General features: G+C 42.2%; 1 protein-coding gene across 1 annotated transcript in view; it reads right to left on the minus strand.

Annotated features, from left to right (window-relative positions):
• The window catches only part of podn (podocan), a 48693-nt gene extending 32412 nt beyond the window's left edge, over nucleotides 1-16281 (minus strand). Inside the window, exons 1-2 of the mRNA XM_063064967.1 lie at nucleotides 15824-16281; nucleotides 12521-12614 (exon numbers count right to left, since the gene is read on the minus strand). Coding sequence (XP_062921037.1) covers nucleotides 12521-12614; nucleotides 15824-16075 — 346 coding nt within the window. The 5' untranslated portion in view covers nucleotides 16076-16281. The remainder of the gene's footprint in view (nucleotides 1-12520; nucleotides 12615-15823) is intronic.

The following is a 16281-nucleotide window of genomic DNA, read 5'->3' on the forward strand; positions in this document are numbered from 1 at the left end:
ACCTAAATCAATTACTCTACAAAAACAATGAGGCACAATTGTCCTTTACTTTACTTAGTCAATGCAATAGAATCAGCAACTTACTGTGAAGCTAGTGCTAAATATGTAGTTGATTGGCAGCATTCATCAGTAAGAACACAGAATTATAACCTATTAGTACATTAAAGGCAGCCCACATTGCTCCAAGGACATCTTAAGGAAGGTGCACTGCGATTGGGAGTTATCTGTGAGGTGAATTAAACTTGAGAATGAAAGAGGAGCTTTAAGAAAATTATTGTCTTTACGTGATTTGACGTATGTGAGAGTTTAGGCGCAGCAAAGCACACAGTTCAAAAGCAGTTCGGGATGGACAGTAAATGCAGGCCTTTCCAGTGGTACGAACAATTATTAAATGAATTAAAAATATAAAATCCTGTAAAATGGGTACATGTGAAGCAGTTGGAATAAATAGCCACATAGAAAAGATGGCCACTTTTCCATCACCAGGGATAAAAGCTGTTGATTTAAAGGAAGAATTAAAAACAGAAAATGCTACCTGTGCAGCACCAGGTAGTTTCTTGTATAACCTTTGCAGATCCCAATGAGTTCATCTCTTATTCTTCTCAATTCTAAAGTCTCAAGGTATAACCTACATAATTCTTTCTCATACCACAGATCTATCATCACTCTGATGAATTTTCACTGCACTCTCTCTGTAGTAACTATATTAATTTTTTGAGGTAAGGATATTAAAACCGCAAATGATAATACAGGAATGTCCTTACCAAGACTTGACATACTGTACATGCGGTAACGCATTCTTGCTCTTTCACTTAAACCCTCTTCCGCATTGCCTGTTGCACATGTATATTAGCTTTTAAGAACAATATAGTCTTGTTTTGATACCAACATTGCCAAACCTCAGTTTAAAAAACACACAGCTATTCTATTTTTTTCCATATGGAGTCATTGAGTAATACAGTATAGAAAGAGGATCTTCGTTCAAACTGGTCCATGCATCCTCCCTGCTAATCCCAGTTGCCTACTTTGTGCCCATATCCATCCCACCAAGCCCTTCCCCTCCGTGTACCTATCCAAGTGCCTTTTAAATGTTGCGATTGCAGCAGCCTTGACCACCCCCTCAGGCAGCTCATCCCAGATATTCATTACCTTCTGTGTTAAGAATTTACCTCTCAGGTCTCTTAAATCTCAAATTGCATCTATGCCCTTTAGTTCTCGATTCCCACACCCCAGAGAAAAGACTACGAAACTCAACTTAATCCATACCCAACATGATTTTATAAACTTCCATGAGGTCACCTCTCATTCTCCTACATTCCAAGGAATAAAGATCCAGTGTGGCCAATCTTTCCTTATAACTCAGGTCCTCTTGTCCAGGCAGCATCCTCATACATCTCTTCTGCACCCTCTCCAACTTGACAATGTCCTTCCTATAACAGGATGACCAGAACTTACACAATACTCCAAGTGCAGCCTCACCAACCTGCAACATAATGTGCTTAATATCATACTCAACTTGCAAGTTAACATCCTGCACAAGGACTCCCAAGTCACTTTGCACTTCTGATTTCTGAATTTTCTCCATTTATAAAATTGTCTACACCTTTATTCCGTCCACCAAAGTACATGACCACACACTTCCCTACATTGTATTCCATCTGCCACCTCTTTGTCCATTCTCCAAATCGGTGCAAGTCCTTCTGCAAACACCCTGCTTTCTCAACATAACATGTCCACTAACCTAGCTCTGCCAAAGAGCCATCAATTCAATTAATCAGATCATTGACATATAACATGAAAAAGAATGGTCCCGACACCAACCCCTGCAGAACACCAATAGCTACCGGCAGCCAACCAGAATAGGCCCACTTTATTCCCACTCTTTGCCTCCAGCCAGTCAGCCAATCTTCTATCCATGCTAGTATCTTTCTTGTAATACCATGTGCTCATTAAGCAGTCTCATGTGCAGCACTGTGTCAAAGGCCTTCTGAAAATCCAAGTAAACAACATCCACTGAGTCTCCTTTGTCTATCCTGCTTGTTATTTCCTCAAAGAATTCTAGATGATTTGTTGGGCAAGATTTCCCTTTAAGGAAACCATGCTGACTTTGACCTATTTTATCATGTGCCTCCAAGTATCTCAAAACCTCATCCTTATTAATGGACTCCAACATCTTTCCAACCACTGAAGTCAGGCTAACTGGCCTATAATTTCCTATCTTTTTCCTCCCTCCCTTCTTAAAGACTAAAGTGACATTTGATGTTTTAAGCTTTCTGCTGGTGATAAACCTCTAAAATGCAATGGCATTTTATAAGTGGTTATTGCCAGCTCTATTTAGCAGAAGGGGGAATTTTAAATGGATGTAATTATCGAGGGTGATGGCAATAGCTAAGAGTTGGGGTAAAGAAGACCAACAAGCTATAAAGAGTAAAGGAACAGAAGAAAAAAATAAGAATCAATAACTGTGTTAATGTGGTGCTTAGTTTGGGCTCTATAGACATTTATAAATATAATTATGAGTAAGTAAGATCAAGTATCAAGAAAGAGATCTTGTAACTTTACGACGTCTTGGAACATTCTTGCAGAACTCAAGAGTATGAAAATAATTGTGGTACAAGCCAAGAAAAATCTCTCATCTGCTAAGAATGACCACCACAATAGTGTGACAGGAACTGTGTAAGCAAAGTGTAAACATTGCTGGATAACTACCTCTCATTAAATTACACCTTGTTTACTTGAAGATTTAGTTTAAAAATTGAAGAAAATGGTTATCATAAAAGTGACCATGAAGTAACTGTATTGCAAAAGTTCAAATGTTACATTAATGCATTTTAAAGCCTGGAATCAAAGTTCCTTACACTATGTGAGACTCCAATTCCCACACTGAATGAATTCTGAATCTGAAGTAATCCTACAAGTTGCTTGGTTGCATAACGGTAACCATGGATGCAAAATATGTGCCAGCCTTTCCTGCATTGTCCAACTGCTGAATGAAAACCAGACATGAATATGTGTTCCTAAAGATCTTTTGGACAAGGTCCAGAAAGATCTCAAGCTGATGGTTCACACTGTAAGAAGAAACAAACTAGATATAGTGGACATAATAGTAAATCTGAAAGACTGCATAGCTGTCACACACTCCTTAGTAACTGTACACGAGTTAGCGAAGGGATACCTATATGAACAGACTGCCTCTTTTGCATTTGAATATGAGGCCAGAGAACTTGAAAGATGAAAAACATTCTCGATAAAAAAAAACTACAAAAGGATATTTAAAGAAAATATAACACTTAAAATGAAAGTTAAATGAAAAATACAACATAAATAAAAGATTTTAAGGAACACTGCATCCATGATTTTAAAAAAATTGTTGAGACATTTTTCACATGGAAATGAAAGTGAACCAGAGTGAAGACCATCAGAATAATGCAATTCACTCCAAGAATCCTCTGTTTAAACGTGTAAGGTAACACACACAATTTTTAAATATACCAAGGTCCCACATAGGAGGTTGGTCAAGAAGGTTCAGTTGCTCGGCATTCAAGATGAGACAGAAAATTGGATTAGATATTGGCTTTGTGGGAGAAGTCAGAGAGTGGTAGTAGATGGTTGCTTCTCTGACTGGAAGCCCAGATGTAATAGTGGCCGGAGGACCTAGGGTAACAGAGGAACTGAAGGAGATTCACATTAGGCAGAAGATGGTGTTGGATAGACTGATGGGACTGAAAGCTGATAAATCCCCAGGGCCTGATGGTCTGCACCCCAGGGTACTTAAGGAGGTGGCTCTAGAAATCGCAAACGCATTGGTAATTATTTTCCAATGCTCTGTGGATTCAGGATCAGTTCCTGAGGACTGGAGGGTAGCTAATGTTATCTCACTTTTTAGGAAAGAAGGAAGAGAGAAAACAGGCAGTTATGGACCAGTAAGCCTGACATCAGTGGTGGGGAAGATGCTGGAGTCAATTATAAAGGATGAAAAAGCTGCACATTTGCATAGCAGTAACAGGATCGGTCTGAGTCAGCATGGATTTACGAAGGGGAAATCATGCTTGACTAATCTTCTGGAATTTTTTAAGGATGTAACTATGAAAATGGACAAGGCAGAGCCAGTGGATGTAGTGTACCTGGACTTTCAGAAAGCCTTTGATAAGGTCCCACATAGGAGATTAGTGGGCAAAATTAGAGCACATGGTATTGGGGATAGGGTACTGACATTGATCGTAAATTGGTTGGCAGACATGAAACAAAGATGTACGGGATGTCTCGGATTGGGTCCTGAATATTCTAAAGGGGGAGGATGAGCAGCCAGTTGTCTTGGTACATGTTGGTACCAATGACATAGATAGGACAAAGGAGGAGGTCCTGAAGAGCGATTTCCAGGAGTTAGGAAGGAAGCTGAGAAGCAGGACCTCCAGGGTAGTAATCTCGGGATTGCTATCTGTGCCACATGCTAGCGAGGGCAAGAGTAGTCGGATCAGGCAGATGAATGCTTGGCTGAGAGACTGGTGTAGGGGGCAGGGCTTCAGATTCTTGGATAATTGGGATCTCTTCTGGGGGAAGTATGACCTGTTCAAAAAGGACAGGTTACACCTGAACCCGAAGGGGACCAATATCCTGGCGGGAAAGTTTAATAGAGCTGTTAGGGAGGGTTTAAACTAATTTGGCAGGGGGATGGGAACCGGAATGATAGAGCAGAGGAAGGGGAAAACAGAAATAAATCTAAGATAGTGAGCAGTAACGATGTCAGGAAAGACAGGCAGGTGATGGAGCAAATGTGTAGCCATTGGGATGAGTTGCAGTGCAATAAAGTTGCAGTGAAATCAAAGCAAAAAGTATCAAATACCGGTCTTAAGGTGTTATACTTAAATGTACGCAGCATAAGAAATAAGGTGGATGATCTTGTTGTACAGCTACAGATTGGTAGGTATGATATTGTGGCCATCACTAAGACCTGGCTAAAGGATGCATGTCTCTGGGAGCTGAACGTCCAAGGATACATGGTGTATCGGAAGGATAGGAAGGTAGGTAGAGGGGGAGGCGTGGCTTTATTGGTAAGAAATGATATTAAATCATTAGAAAGAGGTGATATAGGATCGGAAGGTGCAGAATCTTTATGGGTTGAGCTAAGGAATAGCAGGGGTAAAAGGACCCTGATGGCAGTTATTTATAGGCCTCCAAACAGCTGCAGGGATGTGGACTACAAATTACAACTGGAAATAGAAAAGGCTTGTCAGAAGGGCAGTGTTATGATAATTGTGGGGGATTTTAACATGCGAGTAGATTGGAAAAATCAGGTCGGCACTGGATCTCAAGAGAGAGAATTTGTAGAATGTCTGCGAGATGGCTTTTTAGAACAGCTTGTTGTTGAGCCCACTAGGGGATCGGCTGTACTGGATTGGGTATTGTGTAATGAACCGGAGGTGATTGGAGAGATTGAGGTGAAGGAACCCTTAGGAGGCAGTGATCATAACATGATTGAGTTCACTGTGAAATTAGAAAAAGAGAAGCCGAAATCTGATGTGTCGGTGTTTCAGTGGAGTAAAGGAAACTACAGTGGCATGAGAGAGGAACTGGCCAAAGTTGACTGGAAGGAGACACTGGCGGGAAAGATGGCAGAGCAGCAGTGGCTGGAGTTTATGCGAGAAATGAGGAATGTGCAAGACAGGTATATTCCAAAAAAGAAGAAATTTTTGAGTGGAAAAAGGATGCAACCGTGGTTGACGAGAGAAGTCAAAGCCAAAGTTAAAGCTAAGGAGAGGGCATACAAGGAAGCAAAAATTAGTGGGAAGACAGAGGATTGGGAAGTTTTTAAAACCTCACAGAAGGAAACCAAGAAGGTCATTAAGAGAGAAAAGATTAACTATGAAAGGAAACTAGCAAATAATATCAAAGAGGATACTAAAAGTTTTTTCAAGTATATAAAGAGTAAAAGACAGGTGAGAGTAGATATAGGACCGATAGAAAAATGATACTGGAGAAATTGTAATGGGAGATGAGGAGATGGCAGAGGAAGTGAACAAGTATTTTGCATCAGTCTTCACTGAGGAAGACAGCAGGATACCGGACACTCAAGGGTGGCAGGGAAGAGAAGTGTGTGCAGTCACAATTACGACAGAGAAAGTACTCAGGAAGCTGAATAGGCTAAAGGTCGATAAATCTCCTGGACCAGATGGAATGCACCCTCGTGTTCTGAAGGAAGTAGCTGTGGAGATTGCGGAGGCATTAGCGATGATCTTTCAAAAGTCGATAGATTCTGGCATGGTTCCGGAAGACTGGAAGATTGCAAATGTCACTTCGCTCTTTAAGAAGGGGGCAAGGAAGCAAAAAGGAAATTATAGACCTGTTAGCTTGACGTCGGTGTTTGGGAAGTTGTTGGAGTCGATTGTCAAGGATGAGGTTACAGAGTACCTGGAGGCATATGACAAGATAGGCAGAACTCAGCATGGATTCCTTAAAGGAAAATCCTGCCTGACAAACCTATTACAATTTTTTGAGGAAATTACTAGTAGGCTAGACAAGGGAGATGCAGTGGATGTTGTATATTTGGATTTTCAGAAGGCCTTTGACAAGGTGCCACACATGAGGCTGCTTAACAAGATAAGAGCCCATGGAATTACGGGAAAGTTACATACGTGGATAGAGCTTTGGCTGATTGGCAGGAAACAGCGAGTGGGAATAAAGGGATCCTATTCTGGTTGGCTGCCGGTTACCAGTGGTGTTCCGCAGGGATCAGTGTTGGGGCCGCTTCTTTTTACATTGTACATCAACGATTTGGATTATGGAATAGATGGCTTTGTGGCTAAGTTTGCTGACAATACGAAGGTAGGTGGAGGGGCCGGTAGTGCTGAGGAAACGGAGAGTCTGCAGAGAGACTTGGATAGATTGGAAGAATGGGCAGAGAAGTGGCAAATGAAGTACAATGTTGGAAAGTGTATGGTTATGCACTTTGGCAGAAAAAATAAACGGGCAGAATATTATTTAAATAGGGAAAGAATTCAAAGTTCTGAGATGCAACGGGTCTTGGGAGTCCTCATACAGGATTCCCTTAAAGTTAACCTCCAGGTTGAGTCGGTAGTGAAGAAGGCGAATGCAATGTTGGCATTCATTTCTAGAGGAATAGAGTATAGGAGCAGGGATGTGATGTTGAGGCTCTATAAGGCGCTGGTGAGACCTCACTTGGAGTACTGTGGGCAGTTTTGGTCTCCTTATTTAAGAAAGGATGTGCTGACGTTGGAGAGGGTACGGAGAAGATTCACTAGAATGATTCCGGGAATGAGAGGGTTAACATATGAGGAACGTTTGTCCGCTCTTGGACTGTATTCCTTGGAGTTTAGAAGAATGAGGGGAGACCTCATAGAAACATTTCGAATGTTAAAAGGCATGGACAGAGTGGATGTGGCAAAGTTGTTTCCCATGATGGGGGAGTCTAGCACGACAGGGCATGACTTCAGGATTGAAGGGCGCCCTTTCAGAACAGAAATGCGAAAAAAAAATTTCAGTCAGAGGGTGGTGAATCTATGGAATTTGTTGCCACGGGCAGCAGTGGAGGCCAAGTCATTGGGTGTATTTAAGGCAGAGATTGATAGGTATCTGAGTAGCCAGGGCATCAAAGGTTATGGTGAGAAGGCAGGGCAGTGGGACTAAATAGGATAAAATGGATCAGCTCATGATAAAATGGCGGAGCAGACTCGATGGGCTGAATGGCCTACTTCTGCTCCTTTGTCTTATGGTCTTATGGTCTAAAGAGTAGGGATTAATGGGTCCCTTTCAGAATGACAGGCAGTGACTAGTGGGGTACCGCAAGGCTCGGTGCTGGGACCGCAGCTATTTACAATATACATTAATGATTTAGATGACGGGATTAAAAGTAATATTAGCAAATTTGCAGATGACACAAAGCTGAGTGGCAGTGTGAAATGTGCGGAGGATGTTGAGATAACGCAGGATGACTTGGACAGGTTGGGTGAGTGGGCAGATGCATGGCAGATGCAGTTTAATGTGGATAAATGTGAGGTTACCCACTTTGGTGGCAAGAACAGGAAGGCATATTACTATTTGAATGGTGTCAAGTTAGGAAAAGGGGAAGTACAATGAGATCTAGGTGCCCTTGTTCATCAGTCAGTGAAAGTAAGCATGCAGGTACAGCAGGCAGTGAAGAAAGCTAATGGCATGTTGGCCTTCATAACAAGGGGAGTTGAGTATAGGAGCAAAGAGGTCCTTCTGCAGTTGTACAGGGCCCTGGTGCGACCACACCTGGCGTATTGTGTACAGTTTTGGTCTCTAAATTTGAGTAAGGACATTCTTGCTATTGAGGGAGTGCAGCAGAGGTTCACGAGGTTAATTCCCGCAATGGCAGAACTGTCATATGTTGAAAGATTGGAGCAACTGGGCTTGTATGCACTGGAATTTAGAAGGATGAGAGGGGATCTGATTGAAACATATAAGATTATTAAGGGATTGGACACGCTAGAGGCAGGAAACATGTTCCCGATGTTGGAGGAGTCCAGAACTGGAGGCCACAGTTTAAGAATAAGGGGTAGGCCATTTAGAATGGAGTTGAGGAAAAACTTTTTTACCCAGAGAGTTGCAGATCTGTGGAATGCTCTGCCTCAGAAGGCAGTGGAGGCCTATTCTCTGGATGCTTTCAAGAAAGTGTTAGATAGAGCTCTTAATGATAGCGGAGTCAAGGGATATGGGGAGAAGGCAGGAACAGGGTACTGATTGTGGATGATCAGCCATGATCACAGTGAATGGCGGTGCTGGTTCGAAGTGCCGAATGGTCTACTCCTGCACCTATTGTCTACTGTCTATCTAGTGGAATGCCGCAGGAATCGGTGCTGGGTCTGTTGTTTGTCACCTGTATCAATGATCTGGATGATAATGTAGTTAACTGGATCAGAAAATTTGCAGATGACACCAAGGTGAGGGTGTAGTGTACAGCAAAGGCTATCAGAGCTTGGAGCGATATGGACCAGCTGGAAAAATGGTCTGAAAAATAGCAAAAGGAATTTAGTGCAGACAGTGCAAGGTGTTGCACTTCGGTAGGACCAACTAGGGTAGGTCTTACATTGTGGATGGTAGGGCTCTGAAGAGTGCTGTAGAATAGAGGGATCTGGGAATTTAGTCTCATAATTCATTGAAAGTGGCATCACACATAGGTAGGGTCACAAAGGAAGCTTTTGGCACATTGGGCTTCATAAATCAAAGTATTGAGTACAGGATGTTACGTTGAAGTTGTATAAGATATTGGTGAAGCCTTATTTGGGGTATTGCATGCAGCTTTGATCACCTACCTACAGGGAAGATGTAAATAAGCCTGAAATAGAGTACAGAGAAAATTTACAAGGATGTTGCCAGGACTGGAGGGCCTGAGTTACAAGGAAAAATTGAGTAAGTTAGGACTTCATTCCTTGGAATGTAGAAGATTGAAAGGAGATTTGATAGAGTTATACAAAACTATTAGGTGTATAGATAAGTTAAATACAAGGAAGCTTTTTCCACTGTGGTTGGGTGGGACTACAACTAGAGGTCATGAAAGGTGAAAAGTTTGAAGGAAACGTGAGGGGAAACTTCTTCATTCAGAGGGTCGTGAGAGTGTAGAATGAGTTGCCAGCACAAGTGGTGCATCTGAGCTTGATTTCAAAGATTAAGAGAAGTTTGGATAGGTACATGGATGGTAGGGTATGGAGAGCAATGGACCTGGTGGTGCAGGTCGATGGGAGTACCCAGTTTAAGTGGGTCGGCAAAAGTGAATGGGTAGTTGGATGAGTGGGAAGCTTTTAAAATCCAACAAAAGGCAACTAAAAAGGCCATAAGAAGGGAAAAGATGAAATATGAGGACAGGCTAGCCAATAATACCAAAGTAGAATACCAGAAGTTTTTCAGTTATATAAAGAGTAAAAGGAAAGTGAGAGTTGACATTGGACCACTGGAAAATGTTGCTGCTGAGGTCGTAATGGAGGACAAAGGAATGGCAGAAAACTTAATGAGTGCTTTGCATCATTCTTCACTGTGGAAGTTCTCCGCTAGTGTCAGGAATGAGGAGTGAGTGCCATTGCCACTACAGAGGAAGAAGTGCTACGCAAACTCAAAGGTCATAACTTGGGCCAGATGGAGTACATCCCAGAGTCCTGAGAGAGGTTGCTGAAGACAGAGTGTATGCATTGGTCATGATCTTTCAAGAATCACTTGATTCTGACATGTCCTGACGAAGGGTCTCGGCCTGAAACGTCGACTGCGCCTCTTCCTAGAGATGCTGCCTGGCCTGCTGCGTTCACCAGCAACTTTGATGTGTGTTGATTCTGACATGGTCCTGGAGGACTGGAAGATTGCAAATGTGACCTCACTCTTTAAGAAGGGAGGAAGGCAAAAGAGAGGAAATGATAGGCTAGTTAGCCTAACCTCAGTGGTTGGGAAAATGTTGGAGTCTATTATTAAGGATGAGGTTTCAAGGTAGATGGAGACTAATGATAAAATAAGTGAAAGTCAGCGTGGTTTCTGTGAAGGGAAATCTTGCCTAACCAATTTGTTAGAGTTCTTCGAGGAAGCAGTGGGGACAAAGGAGAGGCGGTGGATATCATTTACTTGGATTTTCAGAAGGTGTTTGATAAGGTGCCATACATGAGGCTGCTTAACAAGATAAAAACCTTTGGCGTTCCAGGAAAAATACTGGCATGGTTAGCGGAATGGCTGACAGGCAGAAGGCAGTGAGTGGGAATAAACAGGGCCTTTCTGGTTGGTTGCCGGTGACTAGAGGTGTTCCTCAGGTATTGGAATTGCAACTTTTCACATTATTTGTCAATGATTTAGATAGTGAAATTGATGGCTATGTGGCAAAGTTTGTGGATGATACGAAGATAGGTGAAGGGGTAGATAGTGTTGAGGAAGCAATGTGACTGCAGCAGGACTTAGACAAATTGGATGAATAAGCAAAATGGTGGCAGATGGAATAGAGTTGGGAAATGTATGATAATGCATTTGGTAAAAGGAACAATAGTGTGGATTTAAAAACGCAAACACGAGGAAATCTGCAGATGCTGGAATTTCAAACAACACACATAAAAGTTGCTGGTGAACGCAGCAGGCCAGGCAGCATCTATAGGAAGAGGTACAGTCGACGTTTCAGGACGAGACCCTTCGTCAGGACTAACTGAAAGAAGAGTTAGTAAGAGATTTGAAAGTGGGAGGGGGAGGGGGAGATCCAAAATGATAGGAGAAGGCAGGAGGGGGAGGGATGGAGCCGAGAGCTGGACAGTTGATTGGCAAAAGGGATATGAGAGGATCATGGGACAGGAGGCCTAGGGAGAAAGAAAAAGGGGAAGGGGGGAAAAAACTAGAGGATGGGCAAGGGATATAGTGAAGAGGACAGAGGGAGAAAAAGGAGAGGGAGAAAAAGGAGAGAGAGAAAAAGAATGTGTGTATATAAATAAATAATGGATGGGGTACGAGTGGGAGGTGGGGCATTAGCGGAAGTTTGAGAAGTCAACGTTCATGCCATCAGGTTGGATTTGAGTTAATAGTGTGGATTATTATCTAAATGAGGGAAGGTTCAAACATCAGGGGTGCAGAGGGACATAGGAGTCCTCACGCAAGACTCCCAGAACATTAATTTACAGGTTGTATCTGTGGTAAAGAAGACAAATGCAATGTTTGCATTTATTTCAAGGAGAATAGAATATAAAAGCAAGGAGATAGTGCTGCGGCTTTATAAGACACTAGTCAGGCCACACTTGGAGTAACGTCAACAGTTTTGGGCCCTATATCTCAGAAAAGATGTGTGTCATTGGAGAGAGTCCAGAGGAGGTTCATGAGGATGATTCTGGGAATTAAGGAGTTAACATATAAGGAGCATTTGGCAGCTTTGGGTCTGTACTCACTGGAATTTAGAAGAATGTGATGAGTGGGGATCTCATTGACACCTACTGAATGTTGAAAGGACTAAATAGGATGGATGTGGAGAGGATGTTTCCTGTGGTGGGGGTATCCAGAACTAGAAGGCACAGCCTCAGAATTCAGGGGCAAACTTTTAGAACAGAGGTAAGGAGGAATTCTTTTAGCCAGAGAGTAGTAAATCTGTGGAATGCTCTGCCACAGACTATGGTGGAGGCCAAGTCCATAGGTATATTGTTGATTTGTTTCCTGATCAGTCAAGGCATCAAAGGATATGTCGAGAAGACAGGTGTATGGGGTTGAGTTGGATCTAGGATCAGACTTGATGGGCTGAATCTCTTAATTCTGCTCCTATGTCTAATGGTCTTATGGCATGGATTAGATGTGCCAAAGGGCCTTTTTCTGTGCTGTACTTTTCTATGATTTTATGACCAAAGTTCTCTTGAAAGCCAAGCAGATTGCAACCCGACTAACAATCCTTGAAGTTCAGATTTAAAGCTAAGATATACACCATTATGTAAATGGGTTTTAGTTAACTTTGAGGGCTGATTCGCAAATAAATCCATGCTCATACTGGGCCTGAGCCCTCCCTTTAGTTTTAGGAGTTAGCAGAAAGAAAAGCTTCCATTACCTTTAGATGTAAGCCGATTATTCTGTAAATTAAAAGTCTCCAGACTCTGCAGCCTTGATAACTCCTCCAGTGGGATCACTTCCAAAGCATTGTTCTGTATAAAACGAAATGACATGAATTTTGAGTTCTGCCAAAAGCTCAATAAGCTCCCTTTAGCTCAAAGGGGTGGCCAGAAGTGAATTGGAAGTGGGATGTCTCATCATAGTAGTGTGCTACAGTGGGAAACTGATCTATGATTAAAGTAAAACAAAGCGATGCAATGATAATGCTTGCATAACAATGTGTGCATTTAACTTCAGTGTTTATTACATTTGTGGAGCGCTTTCAAAATGTAATTTTGGCAAGGTATACACTCACTGGTACCTTCAATCCACCCTATCCCACGAGAATATCTTGCATTTCAAAACCTCTGTAGGTTTCAAATCAACAGACGACTTTTGGCTGATACAGCATGTAGTGGACTTCTGCACGTGTGGGAATGTTCTGATAAATGAAATGACTGAAGTACAGTAGCTCCTGCTACTTTCATATTCTGTCAACAATTAACTCCTATATTTTACTCTCAGGCCACTCGAAATATCCCAAACTTTTTCAAAGTAGTTTTTCTCATCTTGTAAGAGATTTTGATTGAGGTCACAATATGATTTGTGTTTAATATTTCTACTTCATGGAGCATCCCATGAGTCATGCCTGTTTTAATGACAATTTCAATCACTGTTTTGAACTCAGTTTGTAGAACTGTGCTTTAAAAAAAAGCTTAGAAGTTCTCTTTATATACAAGAACATCTATAACTAGTTAACTGGAACTGTAATGTTATTTTCATTTTAAATTATTTGGTCAACAAATGTAAGGCTTTGATAAGTTCAAAGGGGCATCATGGCAGTTTATCAGTCAGTGTAATGCTTTACAGCGCCTGTGACCCGGGTTCAAATGTTGTCGCTGTCTCTGAGGAGTTCATATGTTCCCCCTGGTGACCACATGGGTTTCCTCCAGGTGTTCTGGTTTCCTCCCATAGTCCAAAGACACATTAGCTAGTAGGTTAATTTGGTCATTGTAAAATTGTTCTGTGATTAGGCTAGAGATAAATGGGGGGATTGTTGGATGCTGTGGCTCATTGGGCCAGAAGATCCTGTTCCACACTGTATCTCTAAATAAAGTAACAAAAACCTCTTACTCAAAGGAGTTGCTTATTGACTTTAGGATGAGGAAACCAGGACCATGAACCAGTCCTCATCAGAGGTAGAGGTAGAGAGGATCAAATTCCTCAGTGACATCATTTCAGAGGACCAGTTCTGGGCCCAGCACACAAGTGCAATTATGAGGAAAGCACAGCAGTGTCTCTATTTCCTCAGGAGTTTGCGAAGATTCAGCATGACATCTAAAACTTCAACAAACTTCCGTAGATGTGTGGTGCAGCGTATATTGACTGGCTGCATCACAGACTGGTATGGAAACACCATTGTTCTTGAACTGAAAATCTCACAAAAAATAGTGGATATGGCCCAGTCCATCGCAGGTAAAGCACTCCCCACCACTGAGCACATCTACATAGAGTGCTGTCACAGGAAAGCAGCATCCAACATCAGGGACCCCTACAACCCAGGTTATGCTCTCTTCTCACTGCTGTCATCAGGAAAAAGGTCCAGGACTCTCAGGACTCACACCACCAGGTCAGGGACAATTATTACCCCTCAATCATCAGGCTCTCGAACCAAAGAGGATAACTTCACTTGCCCTATCATTGAAGTGTTCCCACAACCTATGGATTCATTTTCAAGGACTCTTCATCTCATGGTCTCGGTATTTATTGCTAATTTATTTATTATTATTATTATTATTTCAAAGTTTGAGGTTAATAACTCATCTCCTTCTACCTTAGGTCACAAACTTACCAATCACCCCTGATGAGTTATTAACTCCAAACTTTCTACATAATCACTCAAAGAGTTGAACTGCATGTGCATGTAACGAGAGCCATATAACTCATCTCCTTCTACCTTAGGCCATGAACTTATCAATCAGCCCTGCTCTGGGCACTTTCTGGAGGCCTGAGATCCGTATGCTCCACGACCGCTGGACTACGTGTGTAAATGTAGGAGGGGACTATGTTGAAAAATAAATATAGAGAAAGGTCTCTATAATGAGTTTAAGTATGCAGGGACTAGGTGGGAAGATAAGGCTTTCCTTTCAAGGACGTCAGAGGAGTCCTCCTCCTTCAAAGAATGCAGTTTCTTTTCTGCCAGCATTGATGCTGCCCTCACCTGCACCTCTATTTCCAGGACATCTGCACTCAGCCACTGCCTTAACATCAATAGTGTTTCTCTTGTCCTCACCTACCATGAGCTGCATCCAAAACATCATTCTCCACAACTCCTGCCATCTTCACAGGATCCTATCACCAAATACATCTTTACCTCCCCCCATTCTCCACTTTTCCCAGGGATCACTCCTTCTGTAATTCGTCCCTCCCCACTAATCTCCCTTATGGCACATATCCCTGCAAGTGACAGAAATGCCCATTCCAATATGTCAGTCCATGGCCTACTCTTTTACCACGATGAGGCCCCTTTCAGGGTGAAGGAGCAACACCTCATAATCCATCCAGATAGCCTCCAAGTTGATAGCATGAACATCCGTTTCTGCTTCCAGTAATTTTTCCCATCCCCCTTCCCTCTTATTCTACTCCTCACTCTAGTCTCTTACCTCTTCTCTGCACCTGCCTATAACATCTCCCTGATGCCCCTCCTTTCCTTTCTCCTATGGTCTGCACTTCTCTCCGATCAGATCCCTTCTTCCTCAGCCCTTTACCTTTCCCATCCACCTGGCTTCGCCTTCCAGCTTGTCTTCCTTCCCCTCTCTCCACCTTTTCATTCTGGCATTTTCCCCCTTCCTTTCCAGTCCTGAAGAAGGGCCTTGGCTCAAAACTTTGACTGTTTGTTCATTTCTATAGATGCTGCTTGACCTGCTGAGTTCCTCCAGCATGTTGTGTAAGTTGCTCAGGAGAAAAATCATTTTATGCTTGACTAGACAAACTGTACTGTCCTTTAGTCTGTTAATGCTAATCGCTAAAATAGCTGCCCATGCCAAATACCAAAGAAGGTTCAGCTTGCATCAGCCTGAAATAATAATAGGATATCAGGTGGAAATATAACTCTGGAGAGGGCACAGAACGATCGCCATGTACAGCTATTCATCAGAAGCTACTATTCACCACTCATCAAGGGGCAGACATTCTTCAAAGTTCTTTTTTGCAGAGGAACAGCACAAAGCAAGACAATCCTCATATTTATACTATTGGTTACCTGCAAAGACAGATGTAATATCGTTTGCGATAAGTTCTTGGGAAATTCCTTTAGGTCCACCCCAGCACAGTTCACAGTTCCATCCAGGTTACAACTGCAGTCAGTAGGGCAGTAGTCTACTTGCACTTCGAGCTCAGTTGTCACTCCTGTTTGATTCTTTACTAATTCACGGATGTAATTTTCTTCACTTATTGCACTGCAGCTGAAACTCAGAAGCCATAGCAACACAGGGTGCCAACTGCTCCAATACATTTTTACCTCCTGAAACAATACAACTCTTTTTAAGATTTAGCACATACAAGATGGGGTAGAATGTCACAGCCTATTTAATACAAAATTTTAATTCCATCATTTTAACTATAATTGGTGGAGAAAATTAATTATTAAATATGCTAAAACTTGAAGTTAGCCTGGTACAACTGATAATAATATATACTTTGCAAATTCCTCACAATTAT

The sequence above is a fragment of the Mobula hypostoma genome, chromosome 12 (genome assembly GCF_963921235.1).
Source record: "Mobula hypostoma chromosome 12, sMobHyp1.1, whole genome shotgun sequence".
In the NCBI taxonomy this organism is placed as follows: Eukaryota; Metazoa; Chordata; class Chondrichthyes; order Myliobatiformes; family Myliobatidae; genus Mobula; species Mobula hypostoma.